The 23563-nt window shown below is 44.1% G+C and overlaps 1 protein-coding gene across 6 annotated transcripts in view; it reads left to right on the top strand.

Annotated features, from left to right (window-relative positions):
- rerea (arginine-glutamic acid dipeptide (RE) repeats a) overlaps positions 1–15219 on the top strand; it is a 122971-nt gene extending 107752 nt beyond the window's left edge. For 4 of the 6 annotated variants that reach the window (XM_056383852.1, XM_056383851.1, XM_056383850.1 and 1 more), the window contains 11 exons: positions 6047–6209; positions 6329–6421; positions 6971–7170; positions 7440–7601; positions 7703–7816; positions 7917–9298; positions 9979–10201; positions 10312–11032; positions 12365–12538; positions 12651–12831; positions 12937–15219. In XM_056383852.1, the coding sequence (XP_056239827.1) occupies positions 6047–6209; positions 6329–6421; positions 6971–7170; positions 7440–7601; positions 7703–7816; positions 7917–9298; positions 9979–10201; positions 10312–11032; positions 12365–12538; positions 12651–12831; positions 12937–12970 (3447 nt within the window). In that variant the 3' untranslated portion in view covers positions 12971–15219. The remainder of the gene's footprint in view (positions 1–6046; positions 6210–6328; positions 6422–6970; positions 7171–7439; positions 7602–7702; positions 7817–7916; positions 9299–9978; positions 10202–10311; positions 11033–12364; positions 12539–12650; positions 12832–12936) is intronic. The other 2 variants (XM_056383853.1, XM_056383855.1) reach the window with 1 other exon arrangement.
- The last annotated feature ends 8344 nt before the right edge of the window (positions 15220–23563 follow it).

Raw genomic sequence — 23563 nt, 5'->3', positions numbered from 1 at the left:
GCCGGAGCTGTGTCGGCACTCGGATCAACCAGGAGGTGATGTGCTGAGCGCTTCTTGCAGCATCTTTTTCTCTCAGAGAAAAGACAGCGCTCAGCCCCCCAGGCCCTGTCATTTACAGGATGGCCAACAGGAGAACAGTGTTCTCAACACAACCTCACAGCAGATGTTTGCCCTGGTACAATCTGTACAAACGTCAAGTTGAATTCATTGCCATGTCCTTAGCTAAGCAGCCAGAACCTTGGGGATGAGTGTAATTATAAATACTTTGGTTCAAACACTAATTAAACCAGCTACAGGGGCCTGGTCCAGTTGGCAACAGCTGTCAGTGGTGTGACAGAACAGCTTCCGTGTTTGGTAAATGATATAACTTGTTTAGTCAGTGAAATCACTGTCGGCTGATGGAAGCTCAACCCGCATGTATTGATGTTCTTTTAGCAGACCACAGGCAATTTAGCACAGGCTGAGTGTAGGCAAAATCTTTTTTCAGCCTAATAGATGGAGCTCAGAGAGCCAGAGCTCCCTGTGTAATTGAGTTCTTTGGTAAGCTTCATGTTGTGGTTTTTTGGGACTAGTTTATCAGCAGAACACGCAGAATCGACCCTCCAGCAGAAAGGCACTGTTGCCATCCAATCTGCTTTCATTGGCAAAAGCGCTTACAGCAGGAAAAACACAAGTGCTGATTCTTCAGCATGTGCATCCCTGACCTGTGAAAGCAGAGCTTATTCAGTCATTCTCCAGCAGAAAGGCTCCACGCAGCAGGGAATGGCTGTCTATTTAACCGCCTTTCACATTCACTCTGCTCCACCAGCCAAGGTCCTTTCACTATTCAGTTTCCATCGTCTGCCGCTGGGCTTAAAGACATCACTGTGCTGTAGGTCTATTTTTGAATCCACTACATACATGTGGCTGATACCTTGATTATTTGACCTCTGGATTTTATTTCACGAAATAGGATTTTTTTTTTTTTTTTTTTTTTTTTTTTTTTTTATACCAATTCAGAAAAATTGTAGCTGTAACTTTTAGACCTTGAAGCAGTTTCATGAGGACACCACTACTATTTTAGTCTAAAATTTGATCATTTAAATTTCAGAAAATGGTTTCTTTCACCTGTTATTCACCTGGTGCCTAGTCAGATTACAGGTGTGCTTTTGTATCTATTTAAGCAAACATTTTATGAATGTGTAGTTGATGTTTTAATTAATTAATAAGGAATTTGTTCATAAATCCAAAACCATCTTCTAGCATCAAAACTTGCTTCATATTATGTGTAATACAATGTACAAGTTCATAGTTTTAGAGCATAATTTTCATGTTAAACTTTCCTTTAAAGATTATAAATACTTAAGTTAATGCACATGCACTTTTTCTCTCCACAACATGTTACATGGCCCTGTAGGCATAACAAGTACGCTTCTGGCCCGCTCAACCACATAAGCGTTTACAATGTTACCTCCTACAGTTACAGCCAGCGTGAGGATGATAGAAAAGTCAAGCACCACTCACCGAAACGATACACTGTACAACCTGTCATGGGCGATGAAGAATACCAAGTCCAGGGGTCGAGCACATACATAATTAAACCCTGGTTTGATTTAGCTCAGAGAAATACATTCCCCTTCACCTCACTGAAATGAATCAGGAAGCAATCCTCCCTCCTCCGGCTGCAGACTGTGGAGGAAGCAGGAGGAGCACAGGTTCATGCTGCACTAATGGATGTTTACACAACTCACTATCAGCCACCAGAGCCCAGAAATCACATGCTCCCTGCGCTCTCTGCTCCCCCGGCTGCGGCTGAACTGCCTTACATTTTTAGCTGAGATTTTTATTTGTGGAGAGATTTTTAGGAAGGGTTGTGGTTGGATTCGAGGTTGATTGTCCATTGTTATCCTCTGCTAGCTCTTTATTCCTCCCTCTCGGCTCTCCTCCACACTCAGCCCTCCCTCCCCCTCCTCAGTTCTCCCCTGTTCTCTCCTCCTTCCCCTGCTCTTGCCAGTAACGGCCTTAACCGTTTGGCTTCATGTCAAAGCAGGGGCCTTTTGTGGCTCTGTCACAAATCTGCCAGGAAAAACAGAAACCATCTGTTCAGGCCTGGGCCTGAGAGGGGATGAGGGTGTAAATACATGAGTTTAGCCCTCGCCCTCAGCCCTGCTTGCGCACACAGGACCACCGAGCCCAGTAGAGGATTCTGCACTCCCACCCGCAATTATACTGTGGTCTACAGGGGTTTCATGGTTAACCTTATTAAGTCTCAATCTTACAGGCAGGGAGATAAGCTTAAAACACAGCAACTGAGTATAAAACTGAATATGATCACATCAGAAATTATCTTTATGAGTCATAGCACTTCTTAGAATCCGGAGTGAGGATATGTTTTCCTCCTTCACCTGTTGATTTGTGTTTTTAAACCTACTTGCCCTCCCAGAAATATCAATTTATTTGGATAAGGTCAAAATAGTGTGAAATATAAGAAAATGTATGTGTTGTTCTTAATGTGTGTGTGTGTGTGTATATATATATATATATATATATATATATATATATATATATATATATATATATATATATATATATATATATATGACTTCTATGTTCTTGGCCCTTAGTAAGGAGGAATGCTTGAATATAATTACAAGTATTCTACAATGTTTCAGCTATTACAGATTATTTTTAAAGTAATTCATCAGTCACAATAACTGAAGGAGAGAAAAATACTTAGACGATGGATGAAACTCTTGCCATGTCTCTCAGACATGGTTGAACGTAAAGGAAACATTGAATCCATTTCACACGTAGATACTTGTATGTAGACGACCATTTTAAGTGGCAATAACTGGAGTGGAAGCCCTGAGTGTCGTGATAGGAGGGTAAGCCCTTTCCTTGTCGGATAATCCACCAGCCAGAAAGCTCCTGCAGATGGAAGCAGTCTAAAACGCCTTATAATACTGAGCTTATGTTGTCACTATCTCATGTTCTGCGGAGCGGCAGCACACTCTGTACCGCTCTACAGTGATTTAGTGGACTGGGGAAAATTATGGTGCAGAGGCCAGGGCCAATCTAGACTTCTGTCTCGAGTATTTCCGTGACTTTTTTTTTTTATTTTTTTTTTACCGGATACAGCAGGTGAGCTGTTTTTGGATGCAGGTTCATGGAATTGTTTCTGGTTTACTGTCGTCTTCATTTTATGAGGAAATGGCAACTTTACTTGGAAGCCTCAGTAAGGTGCACACAAACTCGCTGGCTAAACACGCAATGAAGGAGGAGAAACGGAAGGTAATGAAAGTTAAAGTGTTGCTGTAGGCATATGGTGAAAAGTACACAGTCAGTGTGAGCGATTGGACGTATGTGGCTTCAGAGGAACCAAATTTGACACGCGGGCACGTTCTGAGAGGTAATCTGTCAGTCTCCCTTTGACACTAATTTACAGCTCAAAGCCTCCCTCAACCACTGGAATGCCATGTTCATCTTCGCCTGCACTTCACTCACAGACATCATATATAACTCCTCTCCACATTTAAAGCCCTTGCCTGTGATGTCTCACATCAGTCTTTCCTTTGTCAATGTGACCCCATTCAGAATTGGGTTTGTGAGCTCTAAAGGAGCTTTTCTTTTTTGTATTCAGTTTTGAATAAGGACCCAGTTTTTTTCTTGTTTTCTCACAAGAAATAACTTTCCAACTCAACAAATTTACTCTAATTTTGTCAAGCTGCTGCTTTTGTTTTCCTCTTTCCGTTTACATCCGGCTGTACCAGCTCATCGGTGCACCTGTTAATACCCATTCAAAAGCCCAAGTTAATGTTTTCATTGGCCCCTGCCTAATGTAATGGTACTTGACACAGTGTAAGTGATGGAGAGGCAGGGTGACCTTTCCCTGTGTCTGCCAAGCTGTTGTTGAGGCCGTGTAGTTGTCAGCCTGCAGCGAGGAGGCAGAGAGGCACTGCTGAGAACAGTCATTAGGCACAGAGCAAAGCCAGCGCTCGGCAACACTCAACACTTTTGATCTGCACATTTCAATTAGATTTCACATCAGGACGCCTGCCTTCCCTCAGTTAGCACCTGCGCCCTGCCTTCTCAACTGGCCGGCCAGGCTGAAGAGGGAGGCACATGGGAAATGACTAGAAAGTTCTATTACTGCCTAAAATAGATGCACAAACACATGGCAACATAATAAAGCTTTTAGCTGATATAATAATCATTAGCTGTTCTGTTCTTGCTGTGAGCACGGACAAAATAATGTTTTCAGGGTTATTTGAAGGTCTGTAAATGTTCCATAAGTAAAAAGGAAATGTTTCCATCCTTATTTTAAAGAGTCCTACTGATTTGTCTCTGCTGATCACCTGCATGTGGATTCTCTGCCACCACTCCACATGAGCTCATCTGCAGACAACTAGCACAAGCTGCGGGGCATGGGACAGTTTAACACTGGAGCAGTGGCTTTGCCATTACACAGTGCAGCACCTTAATTTACCCTGAAATTTGAGAAGTTTCATTGAGCTCAGACACCCTCAGTAAATGTTCCCAGCACTGCTTCGCCTGATAAGATGGAGTCCTACAGGCACTGGTAGATATGAATTTCCCCTAAGAGCCACATGAAGGGAGATCTTATTAAAGTGGCCTGGTCCCACTGAGTCGAGCGCTTTCTGCCAATCAAAGCAGTGATTGAGAACTTGTTCCTTAATGTCAGATACTCACACGGCCTAACGATACAGGAACAATCTGCACAATCCCTGACCTGATTTTTCTCACAACAAACAGCGAGAAGCCAACTCGCCTCAAGTAGTTTTGTGTTTCATTAGATAAGAAATAAGAAATCAAATCTGCAACCACCTTTATGTTTGCATTAATAGCAGCCTATTAAACTTTGTAATTGCTGCCTTTGTTACTGTTATTTTCTGTTACTGTTGAAATAGAGTTGAGAGAGAAGCTTTTTATAGCCGTTTTGAACTGGCCACCACTTCATCAAATCCTTTCCTGCCATTGTTTTGGTTCCTTTTTTGATAGTACTTTTTAAGCTGTTGCTGAAAAGCTGTTAATGCATTTTAGAGAGCAATGCACTGACTAATTTGTGTCAAATTTCTCAGCTGAAGCGCAGTAGGAAAACAATCAATAGCCATTAAACCCTGGGAGCTTTGTTGAACAGCAGTTTAAACGGACCTCAGACAGTAGATGGGCTCCCTCTGGGCTTTAAAGATTACAGGTGACTTACTGTTCACTCAACAGTCACGCCACACCTTCATGAATTTGTTATAGAGCTATTGGAGGACCACCAATAAGTGAGAGTTCATGGTGAGGGGGAAAAAAAGGCAAAGCCCCACAGGAAACTGCATAATTGTCCCTGACTCCTGTCGCCAATTTTTAAGACTTGTGTATTATGAGTGTGGCCGGAAAGCAGCAGTTAATATGCACAGGCTGCCTCAGCAAAGTGCTCTCTGATCCATGATTGCATGTGTTAATGTTTCAGTTGGGTATTGATTTCCTGGCGGCCTTTTGTACACTGGATTTATCCGCCTCGCTCACTGGCAAGCGCGCCCCTCCGAATGTTTGATTAAAGTTCAATTGACTCTTCCAGTGAAGGGGCGAGGAGCCATTTCACTCCCTATTTGTAGCGCCAAAGCTCTGCCTGACATGTTCTTTTGTTCCCATTCAAGCTCCTGCCACCCAGGCAGCCACCAATGTACTGATCCTAATATCCCTGCATTCAGTGAGCCTCCTCGCCTAATCCTGGGACAGACAGGGCCGCAGCACAAACATGCCCGGCCAACTACAAATCCTGGCATGGACTGACCCCACTCCATGGCCTTTCACTGTGAAATACTGTGCTGACTGCTAATGTGTATATTCCACATTTTTTCTTCAGCCTAACTGCAGATATTTCACAGTGACAATTTTCCAATTTTTCAACAACTTGGACAAATAGACCTTTAATCCTTTTAATTCAGTAACCTCTTTAAAGTCAAGTGGTGCCTTCACCTCATTACAAACGCATGTGCTTGTGTTCTTGTGATATATTTCTCCGTTTTAACAGCATTCGTTTTGTGTTTCCTTTCAGGGAGAGCTAATTACCTTCTACTACTATTGGAAGAAGACCCCCGAGGCAGCAAGTTGTCGAGCCCACCGCAGACACCGCCGCCAGCCCGTCTTCCGCCGCATCAAGACACGAACCGCTTCAACTCCTGTCAACACCCCCTCACGTCCCCCCTCCAGCGAGTTTTGTACGTATATTGTGACCCCTTGAATGGCAGCAGAGGGGAAAAGGGGGAGACATCACCTGATATCTTCTGCTGTTAGAGCGACGTATGTGAAGTGTTCTCTCTCTTTGTCTCTTTTCCAGTGGACCTCAGCTCAGCCAGTGAAGATGACTTTGACAGTGAAGACAGCGAACAGGAGCTGAAGGGCTACGCCTGCCGCCACTGTTTCACTACCAGTAAGACACTGTGTTCCTTTTACGGACACTCAACACCCGTCATATGGACTTGCTTGGTTATTCCTGTCCTGATTGGGATCAGTGTGAGCCTGCACAACGCAGCGCTGTGTGACAGATGGGCATCAGAAGATGTCAGGACTAATTTGATCAAATCAGACATGAGCCCACAGCTCGTTCACTCTCTCCACCTCATTATCCCTCCCCTCTTTCCACACAGCTGGCTCCCAGTGCCAGGCTCCCATCTGATCACACTTAGGTTACTGCCATCACAACAACAAGGGTGGCTAATAACTCTGGCTTTATAGTGTGAACCATACAGACCTTAATACAGTACGCAGTAGAGTGCAGAGGTATATTTACTTAAAGATACTATTGATATTTTTTAAATTATCCATGAAAAAATAATTCTCTTAGTAACAAAGTTTCTTAGGAATATTTCCCCATATTGGGCCTTACTGCTGTACTTGTGAGATCCTTTCTGTGTTCTGTTTGTACTTCTCACTGCCTGTGAGAGTGTGTTATTTCACAACTGTAAATGGCTTTCCTCAGCCTCCAAGGACTGGCACCACGGGGGCCGGGAGAACATCTTGCTGTGCACAGACTGCCGCATTCACTTCAAGAAGTACGGTGAGCTGCCCCCCATCGAGAAGCCTGTGGACCCGCCACCATTTATGTTCAAACCTGTCAAAGAGGAAGAGGATGGACTCAGCGGGAAGCATAGCATGAGGACCCGACGGAACCGAGGCTCGGTGCGCACACACTCCTGCTTGCCATCTATCTCTCTATTTTCACCTTCAGGAACCACAGCCTCAGAGTTATCCCAGGTGTAATGCAGAGCCAGACTACAAAGCAATAACCTTATCATCTCTAGATAAGTAGTATAGGGACAGTGTTGATGAGTATTGTTTCATATATTTTAGTTTTTTAAAAGTGAGGTACATTTCCATTTTAACTTCCTTTATCCAGATCAAACAGAGTGCCAATGATTTATGTTGACTCATTTGATTGTCGTCATTAGATGTCAACGCTACGTAGTGGTCGTAAGAAGCAGACAGCCAGTCCCGATGGCCGAGCCTCGCCTACCAATGAGGATTTGCGCTCCAGCGGACGTACCTCGCCCAGCGCGGCAAGTACTGACAGTACTGACAGCAAGACAGACTCCATGAAGAAGCCAAGCAAGGTAAACACAGCACAGACTCACTGACTCACTGAAACCTTGTTTTTCTATGCACATGTCTCTGTGAAATGTGCCCTAATGGCTCTGCTGCTTTGGCTCCACAGAAGATTAAAGAGGAAGCTCCTTCACCCATGAAGAGTGCCAAACGGCAACGAGAGAAGGGAGCGTCAGACACAGAGGAGCCAGAGAGGGCCAGTGCCAAAAAGTCCAAGACACAAGTGAGTCTATGGTCTTTGTTTTACTTCCCCTCATGTGATTCAGTGGAATGCATATACATGGTATCATGATGCTCATCCCTCTCTCTCCTCTGTCCCGTAGGAGTTGAGTCGGCCAGACTCGCCCTCAGAGTGCGAGGGGGAGGGGGAGGGAGAGGGCGAGAGCTCTGACGGGCGCAGCATCAATGAGGAGCTTAGTAGCGATCCTAAGGACATTGACCAGGACAACCGGAGTTCCTCCCCGAGCATCCCCAGCCCCCGCGACAATGAGAGCGACTCAGACTCCTCTGCCCAGCAGCAGCAGCTCCTGCAGAGCCAGCACCCTCCAGTCATCCAGTGTCAGCCAGGCACCTCAGCAGCCTCCTCGGCACCTCCTCCACCTACGACCTCAGCCCCTTCACTGCCCCCACAAGTCTCCCCGACAGCGGCCTCCACCTCTCTACCTCCCCAGCCTCTGCCACAGGCTAGCCCAATGTCTCTTATCCCGTCAGGAGCATCCCTCCACCCTCAAAGGCTTCCTTCTCCACATTCACCGATGACTCAGGCTCCGCCTCCTGGCCCCCCAGTCCCACCTCAGTCATTACCCAGCTCGCATCACGGCCCCATGCCTCCCATGCCACATCCACTGCAGCCTGGCCCATCACACATGCCTCACCCTCACTCCATGCCCCCACAGGGCTTCCCTGTTGGTCAGTCTCAGGTCCCACCCCCGCCAATCTCTGGCCAATCACAGCAGAGGCCGCACACGCCTCCTTCCCAGTCCCAGTCATCTGCTCAGAGTGGAGGCCAGCCTCCCAGAGAGCAGCCCCTGCCCCCTGCCCCATTGTCCATGCCTCATATCAAGCCCCCACCAACCACACCCATCCCTCAGATACCCAACCCACAGTCCCACAAACACCCACCCCACGTGTCCGCACCTCCATTTCCTCAGATGCCTTCAAACCTGCCTCCACCTCCTGCCCTCAAGCCCCTCAGCTCTTTATCCACCCACCATCCTCCATCAGCACATCCACCTCCTCTTCAGCTTATGCCTCAGGGGCAGCAGCTTCAGCCTCCCCCAGCCCAGCCTCCAGTTCTCACCCAGTCCCAGAGCCTCCCACCATCAGCCAGCCACCAGCCTCCCCCAGCCCCTCCACTGCCGCCCTCTGCAGCGGCCTCGCATCCGAACGGGCCACCGCAGCCGCCATTTTCGTCCCATCCCTTCAATACAGTTCTACCTCCAACCGGCCCTCCCTCATCGTCATCATCAAACTCTATGTCTGGCTTACCGCCTCCATCTTCCTCCGCTCCATCCTCCTCCATCTCCATGCCACTCCCTGCCTCAGTCTCTTGTGCCGGACCGGGTCCAGTGCTGCCACCAGTGCACATCAAAGAGGAGCCTTTGGATGAGTCAGAAGAGCCAGAGAGCCCCCCACCCCCACAGAGAAGCCCCTCCCCAGAGCCTACTGTCGTCAATACACCCAGCCATGCCAGCCAGTCAGCACGGTATGTCTACAAACACCTATTTTGACCCAAACATTATCTTAAAAGAGGAAAAACATGAACCTATGCAAGCTGTTATTTATCAGTAATCTGTTGAGCTGCTTACTGTTTTGTCTGGGGATGCTGATTAGCTCTCAAACACACCCAACAACAAAAGAGTCCCTGCCTTCAGGTTTTAAGGCTTTGATGTAAGCAACAAATCAAATGTCCTCAGCAAAACCAGCATCCAAGGCCACAATTAGCCTTGAGCTCTGAGTGGCTGATGGCGAGGAATTATCAGGGATTGAGAGCAGGGAGATTAATTACAGTGAGATGCAAGTGAACAGAGGCATCTGAATATGAGTATCTGTAGTTGCCTTGTGCTTAAGTGGCTCTCAGACTGCCAATGAATAGCAATGAGGATTTTAATACATACTCAGCGTAGCAGCAAAAGTGAATGCCAAGGGAGTTTGTTTGCTTTTGAATAATGGACCAGTGTAAGCGAACACAAGCTGTCTTTTCATCTAATGGGACATTATCCTTCCATTCAACATGCAGAATTCAAGATGAAAATAATGGCATTAGCCTGTTTTGTCTGTCTGTAACAACTATTTATGAAACTGGAACATTATTCAGTTGTTCTGAGTAAATGTTGAATGTGTTAAAGGGTTTTTTTTTTTTTTTTCTCTCCACCGTGACCTCAGGTTCTACAAGCACCTGGACCGGGGCTACAACTCGTGTGCTAGGACAGATTTCTACTTCACTCCCCTGGCTTCATCTAAGCTGGCCAAGAAACGAGAGGAAGCTCTGGAGAAAGCCAAGAGGGAAGCAGAACAGAAAGCAAGGGAGGAGAAGGAGAGAGAAAGGGAGAGGGAAAAAGAGCGAGAAAGAGAGCGGGAACGAGAAAAGGAAGCGGAGCGAGCTGCGGTGAGTGGTTTGCTTTGTCTCCCTTTTGTTTGACGGTGGTTGCATTAAAAAAAAAAAAAAAAAAAAAAAAAAAAAACTCTAATACAAAACATGATGTTTTCCCCTCACAGAAAGCCTCCAGTTCCTCTCATGAAGGCAGAATGGGTGAACCTCAGATGGCCGGCCCCGCCCACATGCGCCCACCCTTCGACGGCCCCCCCACTACAATTGCAGCTGTGCCTCCTTACATTGGCCCCGATACCCCTGCCCTGCGCACCCTCAGCGAGTACGCCCGACCTCACGTCATGTCCCCCACAAATCGAAACCACCCCTTCTTTGTGTCCCTCAACCCTGCAGACCCGCTGCTGGCCTACCACATGCCCAGCTTGTACAACGCCGACCCGGCCATGCGGGAGCGCGAGCTGCGAGAGCGGGAGATGCGCGAGAGGGAGATTCGTGAGAGGGAGCTGAGGGAGAGGATGAAACCTGGTTTCGAGGTTAAGCCTCCAGAGATGGACACACTCCACCCTTCTACAAACCCCATGGAGCACTTTGCCCGGCATGGGGCAATCACGTTGCCCCCCATGGCCGGCCCTCACCCTTTCGCCTCCTTCCATCCTGGCCTAAACCCATTAGAGCGTGAGCGGTTGGCCCTCGCTGGGCCCCAGCTGCGGCCAGAAATGAGCTACCCAGAGAGGTTGGCTGCAGAGAGACTCCATGCTGAGAGGATGGCCACAGTGGCCAATGACCCCATTGCCCGTCTACAGATGTTCAATGTTACGCCACACCACCACCAGCACTCGCATATTCACTCCCATCTCCACCTGCACCAGCAAGATCCCCTTCACCAAGGTAAAAGAAAGCCCTGCCTGTACAAACACCTCTTTACCACTGTTAAAGTGACACTGCACAACATATGAAAGTAGAATACATTTGACCAGTTATTAATAATGTTACGTCCATTTTGGAGGAAACTAAATGTAGTTATTGCTCCACATTGGTAAACACAGTCACATTGTCCAGAACGTTAGTATTTGCTAAATGGATATTTCAAAATGGCTTTGTTCTTTTTCTTTTTTTTTTTTCCTTTATGAGAGCAACTATTTCGTCAGAGTAGTTTGTTGTATTTCCAAAATAGACGCTGTCTTCTTTTTATTTGTGCAACATTTATGTTGCTGTAATTTAATTTATAAATGGGAAGACGGATGAATCGATCTTAAACTTGTCAATATTCCAAATTTTACCTTTACACATATTCAGACATATTCAGCATGTGTTTTTTTGTGTTTTTCAACTGGATTTTGTAAATGGATGTATGAATGTTTTAGCTTCATTTTCTTGACATTTTATTGTGATATTGATGCTACTGTGAATTATAATGTAATTATATTAGCTATATTATAATTTGAAATGGAAAGGGAGATCTTTAAAATCAGCACAAAGATGAGCGGACAAAGAGATGCAAACCACTTGTAAATTGTTAATATATATTTTTTTAAATAGTTGAGGACCAAGTGTAGAACCTTGTAACCAGTGTCAAATCTTAAGTCTAGTTAAGAAGCATCTGCACTTAACAGGATGTTGTTTTCAGCTGTGTTATTCAGTGTTATAGGCAGTTTATTTTAAGAATATTTGATTGGATAAAAGGGTTTTAGTAAAAGAAGGAAGAAGATAATGAAAAGCAAGCCCCTGGTTATTTATGAGCAGGTTAAATCATGTATAATGAGGGATTCAAGCAGATGAAAAATTTTGAGGAGGTTTATATGAAGTATCTTGTCTAATATACAATAGAGGGCATCAATCATTGTGCTGTAATTTGAGTCAAGATGTCTGTAAATGAATCCAGTTATACTACTTCCCTCATCACAGTAAAGAGTGAACAAAGGGGCCTTTGAATTAATGGTTGTTCTGCTTCCATATTGTCTAGTTTAAATTTTTACCATATCATCTCTCTGCAGTAACGCACTGCATGTTTTATCTTCATTAAGTTTCTGATTCAGCCAACAGACACTGTTGAGCGGATAAATATAAAAAAAAGTATCAAGTGGTCCCTGCACTCTTTGGTCAACTTTGAGAGGAGTAACATAATATTAAGCTGTGTATCACTAATGTCTGTAGCATGCAATGTCTGTGATGCATCGTGAAATGAGTGTACCTTGAACCTAAGACTCTGACACCCAGAAGGTGGTGGTGAATGTCTTGTGTGTCCGTCAGGGTCCGGGGCCCACCCGCTGGCAGTGGATCCCCTGGCAGCTGGACCTCACCTGGCCCGCTTCCCTTACCCGCCCGGCGCCATCCCCAACCCGCTCCTCGGCCAGCCGCCACATGAACACGAGATGCTGCGCCATCCAGTCTTCGGTGAGCTCTCGGCCAACATCAACTCTCATTAACAATAATATCTTATCCAGTCTATCAGTCCGAGCTTTGCCAGATCTCCTCTCATCAAATCTTTTGTTTGTGCCTCCTGCAGGTACTCCATACCCACGGGAACTGCCAGGAGGTCTGCCCCCGCCCATGTCCGCAGCCCACCAGCTGCAGGCCATGCATGCCCAGTCAGCTGAGCTCCAGAGGCTGGCCATGGAGCAGCAGTGGCTCCACGGTCACCATCACATGCACGGAGGACCGCTGCCTGGCCAGGAGGACTACTACAGGTCAGATAAGCAACAGGGATTACACTGAAAAAAAATTTACATAAACTGAGCGCGTGTTGCCTTTGATTTTCCAAATACTAATACTTGATGATGTTTGTGTTTCAGCCGACTGAAGAAGGAGAGCGACAAGCAGCTGTAACCAGCCGAGGGAGGCGGCGACTGACAGGTGCAGGACACAGGAAGTTGTTACAGAGCGGTCTTGCAGAGGCTCTCCGGGGTCGTCTGGACACATTCAGTTTTGAAGAACGGAAAAGGCCAAGTGGATCGTCTGAGAATTCTTCTGATATTTTGGTTTTTGCTCTTGTCAAGGACTTTTTTTTAATTATTATTTTTCAAGACATTGACTTTCTTTGGTATATAGCCAGTAGTGACAACGTCCTCAAGACTCCTGCATGACAAGCTTCCCTGACGTTTTTTTGTAGGTGCTAGAACAAGACACTGTGCTTATCAACAAAAAAAAAGACAAGACCGGTCAGGCCGTTTATTGAAAAATAACAAGTGCTATCTTAAATTCAACATTTATTTTAATACATTGTTGGAGGTTTTTCATAATTTTAAGAAAAGCTACAGCATGGCGTTTTTGAGTCTGTAAATAGTATATATAAACATATAATTATTATTATAATTATTATTATTACTAGGTGTGGACTCCAAACCAAGTCGTTTCAACCTCCAATATAATTGTTTTGAAGCATTATCCCTTGTTTCAGAGGGGAGCACCATGGCATTATATGAGCAGTTTCTGAGAGAGTTGCGGTTCAGTTGTGACGTTCCTCTGACATCACTGTGTTAGATTTAGTCCCGCACACACTATGTAAACCATAAACCTGTCACACCCACCACGTCCATTCACCACACACCTTTGACACGCAGCAGGTTGTCAGAATGTGTAAACTCAACGCGTTGAGTTCATGATTTGATACACTTGAAGAGGTGACACAGTCGTCACTGAGGCTTCTGTAGAGTGCACACTGACGCCATCGTTTCAAAAGAAAAACAAAGTTTGCACTGAAAAAGGATCCTTGAGATCCACTCAATTGGTTTTAGCATTTAGTTTAAAGTCAGTATTTAAGTCAACAACATGGAGTAACACTTCATTACTTTTTGTTGTTTTTGCAGAAAATGATTTTAATTATGAATTTAAAAATGTGGACACCAGAAACATATTTGGCAGAACTGAAGAAATTAAAAATTACTTCAAGTTCTTTTAAATTATTGGGACTTGAATTTTAACATTGTTCACTATAACAGGAGCCTGACAGGACTTCAGGATTGTTTTAAATGTGTGAATGGTTGTGAGTCGGTGCTAGTTTGTGTTGTGGTGTCCCCTTTCTTCACCTGGTCCAGTCATCCATGTTTGTTGCAGGTCTCATGTCTGACTGAGTTGTGCTCCAGCTAGGCTGTAATAATGTTCACTGTGACACTAGAGGGGGCCTGCCGACACGCGACCACCTGTAGGTAGAGGGTTGATGAGTGAGTGAGTGAGTGAGTGAGTGAGTGAGTGAGTGAGTGTGTGTGTGTGTGTGTGCGTGTGTGTGTGCGTGTGTGTGTGCGTGTGTGTGCGTGTGTGTGTGTGTGTATGTATGTTATCCTCACAATGTTTCCATATGCCTTGGTTCCTTAGGGATACACACGGCCTCCTGGGCCACAGGAGGGGTGTGTTTGTGTGCCACTGACTGTTACAAGTACTGTTGACCTGTCATACCAGTGCACATGAGCCCAAGTTTTTTTGTTTTTATTTTTTGTTTTTAAATCCATGACATAAGTTGTGCATTTGTTCCATGCACTAAGACTGTTTAACTGTCATGAAATTTAGAAAACTGTGGCTTTTTTTAACCAAATGAAGAAACTGTACTTGCATTTAAAAGTGATCATATCTTCTCTTAGAGCACTATAATTTACATTTAAATGGTTGCAAACATTAAACTCTTGGCCCGTTTTTAAAACTCCAAAAAAGTCTTTTAAGCCCTGACCACTCCCTGTCACTCTGTCTTGCCATCTCCCACTGATTCCTGTCCCTCTTCTGACGATGTACTCCTCATCATCATTATCATCATCATCCTTTGCCTCGTTTCCTGATGATTCCCTTGCCTTTTACTCCCTCTTTTTGTGTCTCCAAAACCTTTGATGTTAAGTGTTGTCAATGGTTTAGCTTCTTGTTTCAAAGCGGCAATAGCAGAATGTAAATTCTGACTGCTAAGATTTATATATATACTGGTATCTTGAAGCTTATTGTATATATGAGTAGTCGCCATGGGATGACACAATGTAAACAAAAAGTAGAAATAATAAGAAAAATTGTGAGTCCTGTGTTCTCTCCATTTGAGTATTTTGTAATTTTTTTGAAAAATTTGTGGAATTAAAATAAACGACTAAGTTACACCACAAGATACGCTGCCCTTCTTCTGTTATGTCTTCTGATGCATCAATGAGTCATTTATTTCTTTGTAAACACAAGTTGTTTGTGTGCTGAGGTAGAGCAGACTGCTAAACCCCAGCTGCCGTGAGACAAAATAATCCTGTTTTAGGGGCAAACAGTTTTGATTACTCACTGCTCATTGGCTGAATGGCAAATAAAGAAAGGGAGAAAGACTCTTTATTCCCTCTGATTTTTACATTTGTGAAATGTAATTCTCCAGCTGAGCAGAGTTTTGATAACACTCATGTCCTACATTTGCTCTTGAATAATAGAATTTTTGCTTGACGGGAGAAATGTGTTACGGAACAGATCAAGCATTCCTGTTTTCATATTTTTTCAGCCTTCCATTTTCTCAGCTTCACAAATACTGAGCTTTAAGAGATCACCCCAGCAGCAGGTAGTGAATCTCAGAGCGGAATATTGCACTGCTGTGGTATAATAACATCAAAGCCAGGCTAAGCCAGAAGGAACACCTACTCAGGCTGAGATGCTTTGCTATCAGCGGGGCTGGGCTGTCATTTCATCCTGTGTGTGGGGAGTGATAGACCAGCAATCTGTGATGGTGTGCCGCAGCGATGGCTGTCATTTTGAGAGGGAGCTATTATTCTGCTGCTGCTCTCTGAAATGATGTCCTGTCCTCGGGAAAATCGAGGTTCCTTGGATGCTCTATCCTGGGGCTGTCATGTGACGGCCGCCTTGTGAGGAGGTGCTGCTTGTTGTTGCCGGCTCGCCTCACCTCCCCATAAGACACAACAAGACGTCAGAGCCAAGCAGCGCTGGCTGGTTGAATAATTCATCCCCCCTCCTCCTCCTCCTCATCCACACCGGCGGTGGAGCGACTGTGACTTGTGTCAACTCAAATCCTTCTCATAATACTGTGTGTACCCCTCAGGCAGGCACACAGGGATACAAAGTCTTAAAAAAATCTGCTCCCTCTGTCTGAATCGCAATATGTCTTGTGCTGCTCTCACAGTGTTATTGTGTTTGTTGCAGCAGGTCTCGGACACAGAGCCTCTTCATCTCCTCCATCCTCCTGTCTTTTCTTTCGCTCCACTGTCCTGCCTGCAGAGCGTGATGCTCAGTGGCAGAGAGGAGCCTACATGCTATTAGTGCATTCAGTCGGAAGCTAGCTGTGTTCCTTCAGCGGGTAGCTCTGTGGCTGCCCAGTAGCCGAGCGGGGCCCTGTTTATCTAAAAAAGAGCTGTGTTGACACAGAAAGCGAATCTGCAGTCGACTCACTCCTCATCCACTGCCTGAATTAGATACAAGACACATGATAGGAGATATTTAACACCTGGTTTTCTCCTTAAAAACACCATCCTGTTTGTTCATTTTTGTGCTTGCAGTAGTATTAAAATCATTGGAATCCATATTTCCTGAGGATAGTATTTTTTGGATTGCTTCCTCACTCAGATCTGGAACGATACTCAGTCATTTACAAAACAAGCAACCTGTGGTTATGTAAAAACTCCATCTAATAAATTGAGCCCAGCTGTAGGAGTTTGATGCATGCAAATAAAAGGTAATTAAACACATTTAAAATGCAAATGAACCAGCCTCGAATATGCATACATGCATTTTATTTAAAACAAGGTTCATCCCTTCATTTCAGCAATTTGAATATTTATATCAATGAAACAGCCTTCATTTTCCAAGGAAAGGTTAAAGCAAGGTTTTCCTATAAAACACTGGAATGATAACTACACCTGGGAGAGTCAACTTTTAAAGTCTGCTTAATGGTAAAATACTTACATTATCACGCTGCAGTCTGCTTTCAAGCTCTTTTCTCTGTAAAGTCAGAGGGGGGGTCCTGCAGGAAACCTCACCTCTGCATCTGTCACAAAGCTGCTGTGGAAACAAACCTGCCGCTTCATCAAAGACACGAACGTCCTTCAGATCTCCAGATAATCGATCCCAGAGTTTGTCCGGTGACTCCTTCACTCTCTCCCCCAGCAAACGTGGCTCCTGGATTCTTCTGACACCAAGTTTATCGCTTCAAGTTAGTGTAGTAAGAAGTGTGTGGGCAGTGTGTGTGCTCTGGGAGTTGGGATGTTGAAACAGATCAGTGGTTCTCAAACTTTTTCTGCCCCCTTCAGAAGCTAAAAGTTTGCACCATCATTTTATCCAGTATAAACAATCTTAGGAGAAGCAGCTAATAAAAAAGGATCCATGTTGCTTCTCTCCATGGACCGGCCCCGCCTCAACACCCATCACTACATAAGTTCACGTTGTTAAATCATAATTGTTACATAGTATCATAATATATACTATATTATGATACTGTAACATAAATAACATATACTATTCTGTCATAACACCACCACACTATTATTATATTATTCTATTTACATACATTTTACAATATCAGCATATTTTGTGTTGTAAGATTTATTATTATTATTCCTTTTTTTCTCTCTTTTTTGATATCATTTCAATTATTATTATTATATATTGTTTTGTTTTTTCATTCTATTATTTTCATTACATTCTCCCAACGATTCTATTTATATGACATCATTAATGTTCATTATACTTTCCCTTTCACCTTCTCACAGATACATGCAACTACATCACTTATAAACCAGGAAAAATACACACACACACACACACACACACACACACACATACTGTATGTCATAGACACATACCATATACATGATGTATATTATTTTCATTTCTATATCTCTATAAGTGTTTATTGTTTTTGTTATTTACATGTCCATTATGTGTACCTTCATGTTTTTATTATGCAAAAAAAAAAACCAAAAAACAAGCATATAATCCCACACACGCTATAATCTATAATAATAGACAGAAAGAGACTGGAAAGAGACGTTGTGCATGATGCGTACTTTTGCTTTTGATACTCAAGTACATGTTGTTTACATGTTTTACCTGTATTAAAGTTCAATTTGACTCTGTGTTGTTGCTCTTCTTACATCGGTAAAAGATCTGAATACACTGGAGGTGGAGTTCTCAATATGTTTTCAAGAAACTGTACTACCGTCATAAGAATACTGGAGTCCCACATCACATCTTAGTTAGACACCAAAAAAAGGATTTTTGAAAAACAAAATGGAGAAGGGGAGTATACTGTAGAGCTGCATACCACAGTATAATATTTCATCTCTGAGAGTCGGCTGCCATTTTGACCAGCCTTAATGTTCAATCCCGGCATGTGTGCTGTAATGACTTTCCCTGTGTGTGTGTGTGTGTGTGTGTGTGTGTGTGTGTGTGTGTGTGTGTGTGTGTGTGTGTGTGTGTGTGTGTGTGTGTGTGTGTGTGTGTGTGTGTGTGTGTGTGTGTGTGTGTGTGTGTGTGTGTGTGCGTGCGTGCGTGCGTGCGTGCGTGTGTGTGTGTGTGTATCAGTTTATCTCTGTGTATCTGTTTGCGTTGCTGCCTGCTGTGTGTTTGAGGCCTGGGCTGCAGCTCCCATGCTTCTAATGATATCCTGCTCTCGCATTCCTGTCATAGCCGATCTGTATTCCCCCTTGTCTGCTTCAACAGATCAACCCAGTGCAGCCACAGGCCCGGCCCGAGCATTCCTCATCCAGTCCCAACGCACGCGCACAACCACGCACGCACACACACACGCCCTCAGGAGGCCTCTGCTGACGCCTACCGCAAATCTCACACGTACTGCCTCTCGTTCTCCCACACTCCTTCTCCCTTCTGTCTCTATTGTTTTGAGTTAGATTTCAAGGGAACGGCCTGTAGCCAGAGTCGTAGGAGCTCTTTGTTCAATAAAGCGTGCCAGGTTTGGTTCCTCGCTGGCAGAGGACAGACAATGCAAGGCTCACACACTAGACTTCCAGGCTCCTCTTTAATGTGTTGTCATAAAACATGCAGCTGGCAGAGACTTAACGTTCAGTGGGACTCCGTGCCGCGGCAGCACACTGCGCCCTGGGTATTGCCCTTCCAACTGTCCTCGTACATGTTTCTTACAGCAGCGTCTGTGCACTGTCAGACTCACGTAGACCTGACATTTCAGCTCCTTCACAGCACAGCATTTCAATTCACCGTTCACCCAGTGGAAAATCTGAAAAAATAAGGAGTTTGCAAAAATGTCCTCTAGTGTCATTTGAAAATAGCGGGACAGTGGAGGGCTATCGGCTCTGTTGGCAGCGCACTCCTTCAAATTTATTTTTCAGATGAAAATAAGACTTCAGGCTGTCATCTGATTTACTTCTCCTCTGCTTAAAGGGAGAAGAAACCCAGAGTGAATTTAAGAAACAGTCTGCGTACTACCATGTGGCTAACCTCTAACCCTTCTAATGTGAAGTCATGTGGGTTTCATAACCTTTTGTAACTCAAACACGGATTTGTTTTAGCCTTGCATTTACAAACAAACTCTGTTAGTCTTTAAACCAGAAAGCAAAACAACTTACACAGATGCCAACTTAATGCTACAATTCAGGAGTCTGTTTGACATTACGAACTTCATTGCAAAAAATTCAAAGCATCTAAGTGCACAATCCGGAGCTTATTCAGTCCTGCAGCACTCCAGTTTGCTCTTATTCTTCATGCAGGTGGTGGCATTTAATCTTCCTTTTTTTTTTTTTTTTTTTTTTCCCTGCCACGTCTTTCACACGAGGTAAACTGACCTGAAAGCTCTGTGAGCACTCACTTTGTCACATCCAGCATTAGAGCTTGTCTTTGAATTAACATTGCAGTGTCAGCTTTGACTTTTAACTTGACAATAAGTCATGTCATGTCATCATTAGTCATGTTAGTCTATATTAAGTTAGTCTATACTTTGTTTTAGTAAAAATGTGATGACCTCCTCTGAAGTCATGCACAAGACAATGTAGGAAAAGAAAAGTATGAAGGAAGCTGAGATCTAATTTTCTTGTTTAAAAAAAGCTTAACAATAAATGTATACGTTTATTAATCCACACCTGGTTTTCCTTTCAGGTCTTTGTTATTTAAAGCTAATAAGAGAAATGTGAGTTGAAACCAGCCACAGGAAGCTCACTGTATTGTTAGACATGACTCACAAAGAATGCTTCCTATCAAGTTTATTGACTTAAATCAGCTTCCTGCCATCAGATGTGGACGTAGCTCAGAGAATTTAAGTTTGTTAAACCGGATAGAAAACTGATCTGTGACCCACTTTTTAAGAGCAGAGCACATATCTGACAGTCCTGCGAGCTTCCTGTTTATGAGAATCACGTTTGTGCCGACTAGTTCAAGCAGACAACTAGAAGCTTTCATACAGGACATACGCTACATACATACATCCAGCTGCTGCTCTGCACTGCTGGCTGGCTGCAGCACCTGGTCGGCCGTCGGTCCGGCTTCAGGATGGCTCTGCGGAGGACATGATCATGTTGACATCACCTGTCACTGTCACTGTGCATAATACTGTACCTATCAGCTTTAAATGCCACCTCCAAGTGGAAGTGTTGAGTCCCCTGTTCTCCACCAAGCTAAGCTAAACAGCTTGTGCTAATGTTATACTGAGAGCCATTGTATTGGCTGTGTTCAGTTAGGCTTTGTGTGCCTGACAGTATGGCTGCTGACAATGCTCCCCTGTGTACTTCAGTCAGTGTCTTTGTGTCTTGCTGCTAATTTCTGCTCTAATGCTGCTTCCGTCTAGTTACCTGTGTTCAGTATCTGAACAAGGTGCTAATTCATTTCTTTTTCTGGTTTTTGGTTGTTGTTTGACACTTGATAACAATGGGAACACATGCTTTTGCATAGTGATGAGTTGTTGTTGTTGAGTGTTGTGGGATAAAGTGGTTTGAAAGTTGAACAGTTGACGCGCTTCAAACACAGATATCTAGTAGGAGCTTAGTCCGATTAATCTGCTTGGGGGGCCAGGGCAAAAATGTGTTGTTGGGGCCCAATAATAATAACAACATGCAGAGTCATTACTTCCACAGAAAAAGAAAACATCGCTCTAAAGCTGAAATGATCAGTTAATTCATTGTTAATTGTTTAAGTCTTTTTTAAAGCAACTAATTTCTGATTGAGAACCGATATGGAGAAGAGCATGGGGCTATTGGGCCCTTGGTGTCTGCAGCCCATGGCTTTACTCTATTACAGGTTTAGTGGTGTGAACTATTTCACTCAAAGCTTTGTGTTTATGTGACTATATGTGCTTTATTCTTCTTCTTCTTCATGTCATAATTACAATTACAAACTTCTGAGCTCCCGTTCTACATTGTATACTACTGCTGTGCTCGTAGCCAAGTCTAACTGTACATACATGTTCTGATGGTTTATTTGCAGCTTTTAAATGCAACATACACAGTTGGGTTAATATCTTAGCTTGCTGCTATATATAAGGTGTGTACAATGTGTTTGCTGGGCAATGGCCACACAGCTAGTGCCGGTCACATGTAGAAGCTGCTTGCTTGATAGTATTTTCCTCTTGTGGGCTGAAGTGCTCAGTAGGGGAACAGTAACGTGGTGACTAGTCACCTGTGACTAACTTCCTTTGGAGGAAAGGTTATCTTTGTCATTATTGTGTGTCATTGGATCTGCTGTGCTGAGCTTGGTGTAGGATGATCTCAGAGTTTAGATGCCAAATATAAACCTTATACAGACCCTTTGTTCTCATTAGGGCTGTAGCTAACAAATTATTATTAATGATGAAACATTTAGTCTTGATAATTCTTTGTGCCCAACCAACAGAAAATCCAAACTTTGTCAGTTCAGAGTGGTGTGAAGAGAAAAGCAGCTGTCGCACAACTGAGGAGCTGGAACTAGATAAATGACTTAAACAATTGATCAATTTCATGAAGAAATATTTACTGTCTATTGATTAATCAACCCTTTCAGCACTAATTCACATAAATAACATATGTCTAAATTCTAATTCTAAATCAGACTGACTGAAATCTTGTTTTTCCAGACCCTAAACAACACTGCCATTGAACTGACTGGTTGGACCTGGATTCTTTTATGAATTTTTATTGTTTATAAGAAAGAATATTTAAATAATTCCACGATCAATTTATCCTTAACTAAATTAACCAATTTCGATTACAGATAATTTTGCCAATGACTGTGCTGGCTGTTGTCCTCTGATTCAATTAATTTTGTAGCTTAATTCCAGTGAAGAGAACAACAGATGTGATTTGCGAATATCATTAACTGACTGACCTGATGTGCTGAAGGACAGCAGCTTCACACAGTCTCCCCATCATGCAGTTAACCCAGGTTCGACCCTGGCCTGTCATACTTGCTGTGGTGGCTTTATAAAGCCTGCCTGTCTCAGGGTAGCAACGGCACCAAAGCTAAATAAATCACAGCCAGTAAATGGCCTCCCCTCCTCAGCAATTTCCTTAGCTCTCATCAGTCTGTGGGCCGGGACTGATAGCATGCTGTCAGTCTCCTGGAACCTTAGCGTAACCCAGTCCCGGCTTTCCCTGCAGTGTGGCCATGGGTTCATCTGACCTCCTGTTGTTCTAAGAGCTAGTACAGCAAAAGAAAAGGTGGACTAAGGGGCAACCAGGGGCTTAGATGTGCAACCGGTGTTGCCAAGCTGTGGCTTCGGGGCCAGCAGAGACAGGGAGCACCCTGACCTTGTGTTTATGTAATGGCCGTCCCTGTGATAGATGGTGTTGCCAGAGCATTCGCCCGCTGCGCCATGGGGCTGTCCACTTGCCTTGACGCAGATAGATTGGCCTTTGTTTTTTCCCTCACCTCCACCATGTAATTAATCTTCAATGCGAGTCCATGGAAGAGAGTGCTCTGCTGGCGCATGGACGCACCGCCGGGCAGGTGCAGGCAGATTTCAAGGCCCCGAGGACAAGCACCACCTAGAAGATGGCAAAAGAAGATGTTTAAATGCATGCTGCTCCAGGCCTCCTCGCTCACCGTGGTTATCAAAAGAAGAGGCGGCCAGCACAATATTTGTCCCTGCTCCAGAGTACAATTTATCTTGGATGGAAATAGCATCTCTGGGAAGATTCAGCAGTAATAGACCCTCTCCAGCACCACAGCCATCACATATTTTACACTGGGGCCTGGTTTCTCTCCACCTATTGCCTCACCCATACCACATGTTTTCGGCTCCATTTCACAAGATAATAAGGCACTGGGCTAAAATGGCTTAAAGCAAATGAACATATCGTGCTGCTATTTTTCATACTCTTTGAATGTTTCAGTATAAAGACTGCAAATTGACTCGTTCAGCAAGGGTTGCAACAGTAGAGATGCTTTTTATCTTAAAGAACAAAGGAAGATATAATGATGTATAATCCAAAAAATACACGTGGTCCATATATTTGAATTTTTCCTAATATATTAGACGGCAAGCTTTAATGCTTTCATGTCCAACAGATTATGAATGTTCCCTTCTGA

The sequence above is a fragment of the Seriola aureovittata genome, chromosome 9, assembly GCF_021018895.1.
Source record: "Seriola aureovittata isolate HTS-2021-v1 ecotype China chromosome 9, ASM2101889v1, whole genome shotgun sequence".
Classification (NCBI taxonomy): domain Eukaryota; kingdom Metazoa; phylum Chordata; class Actinopteri; order Carangiformes; family Carangidae; genus Seriola; species Seriola aureovittata.
This window is presented reverse-complemented; position numbering and strand designations above follow the sequence as displayed.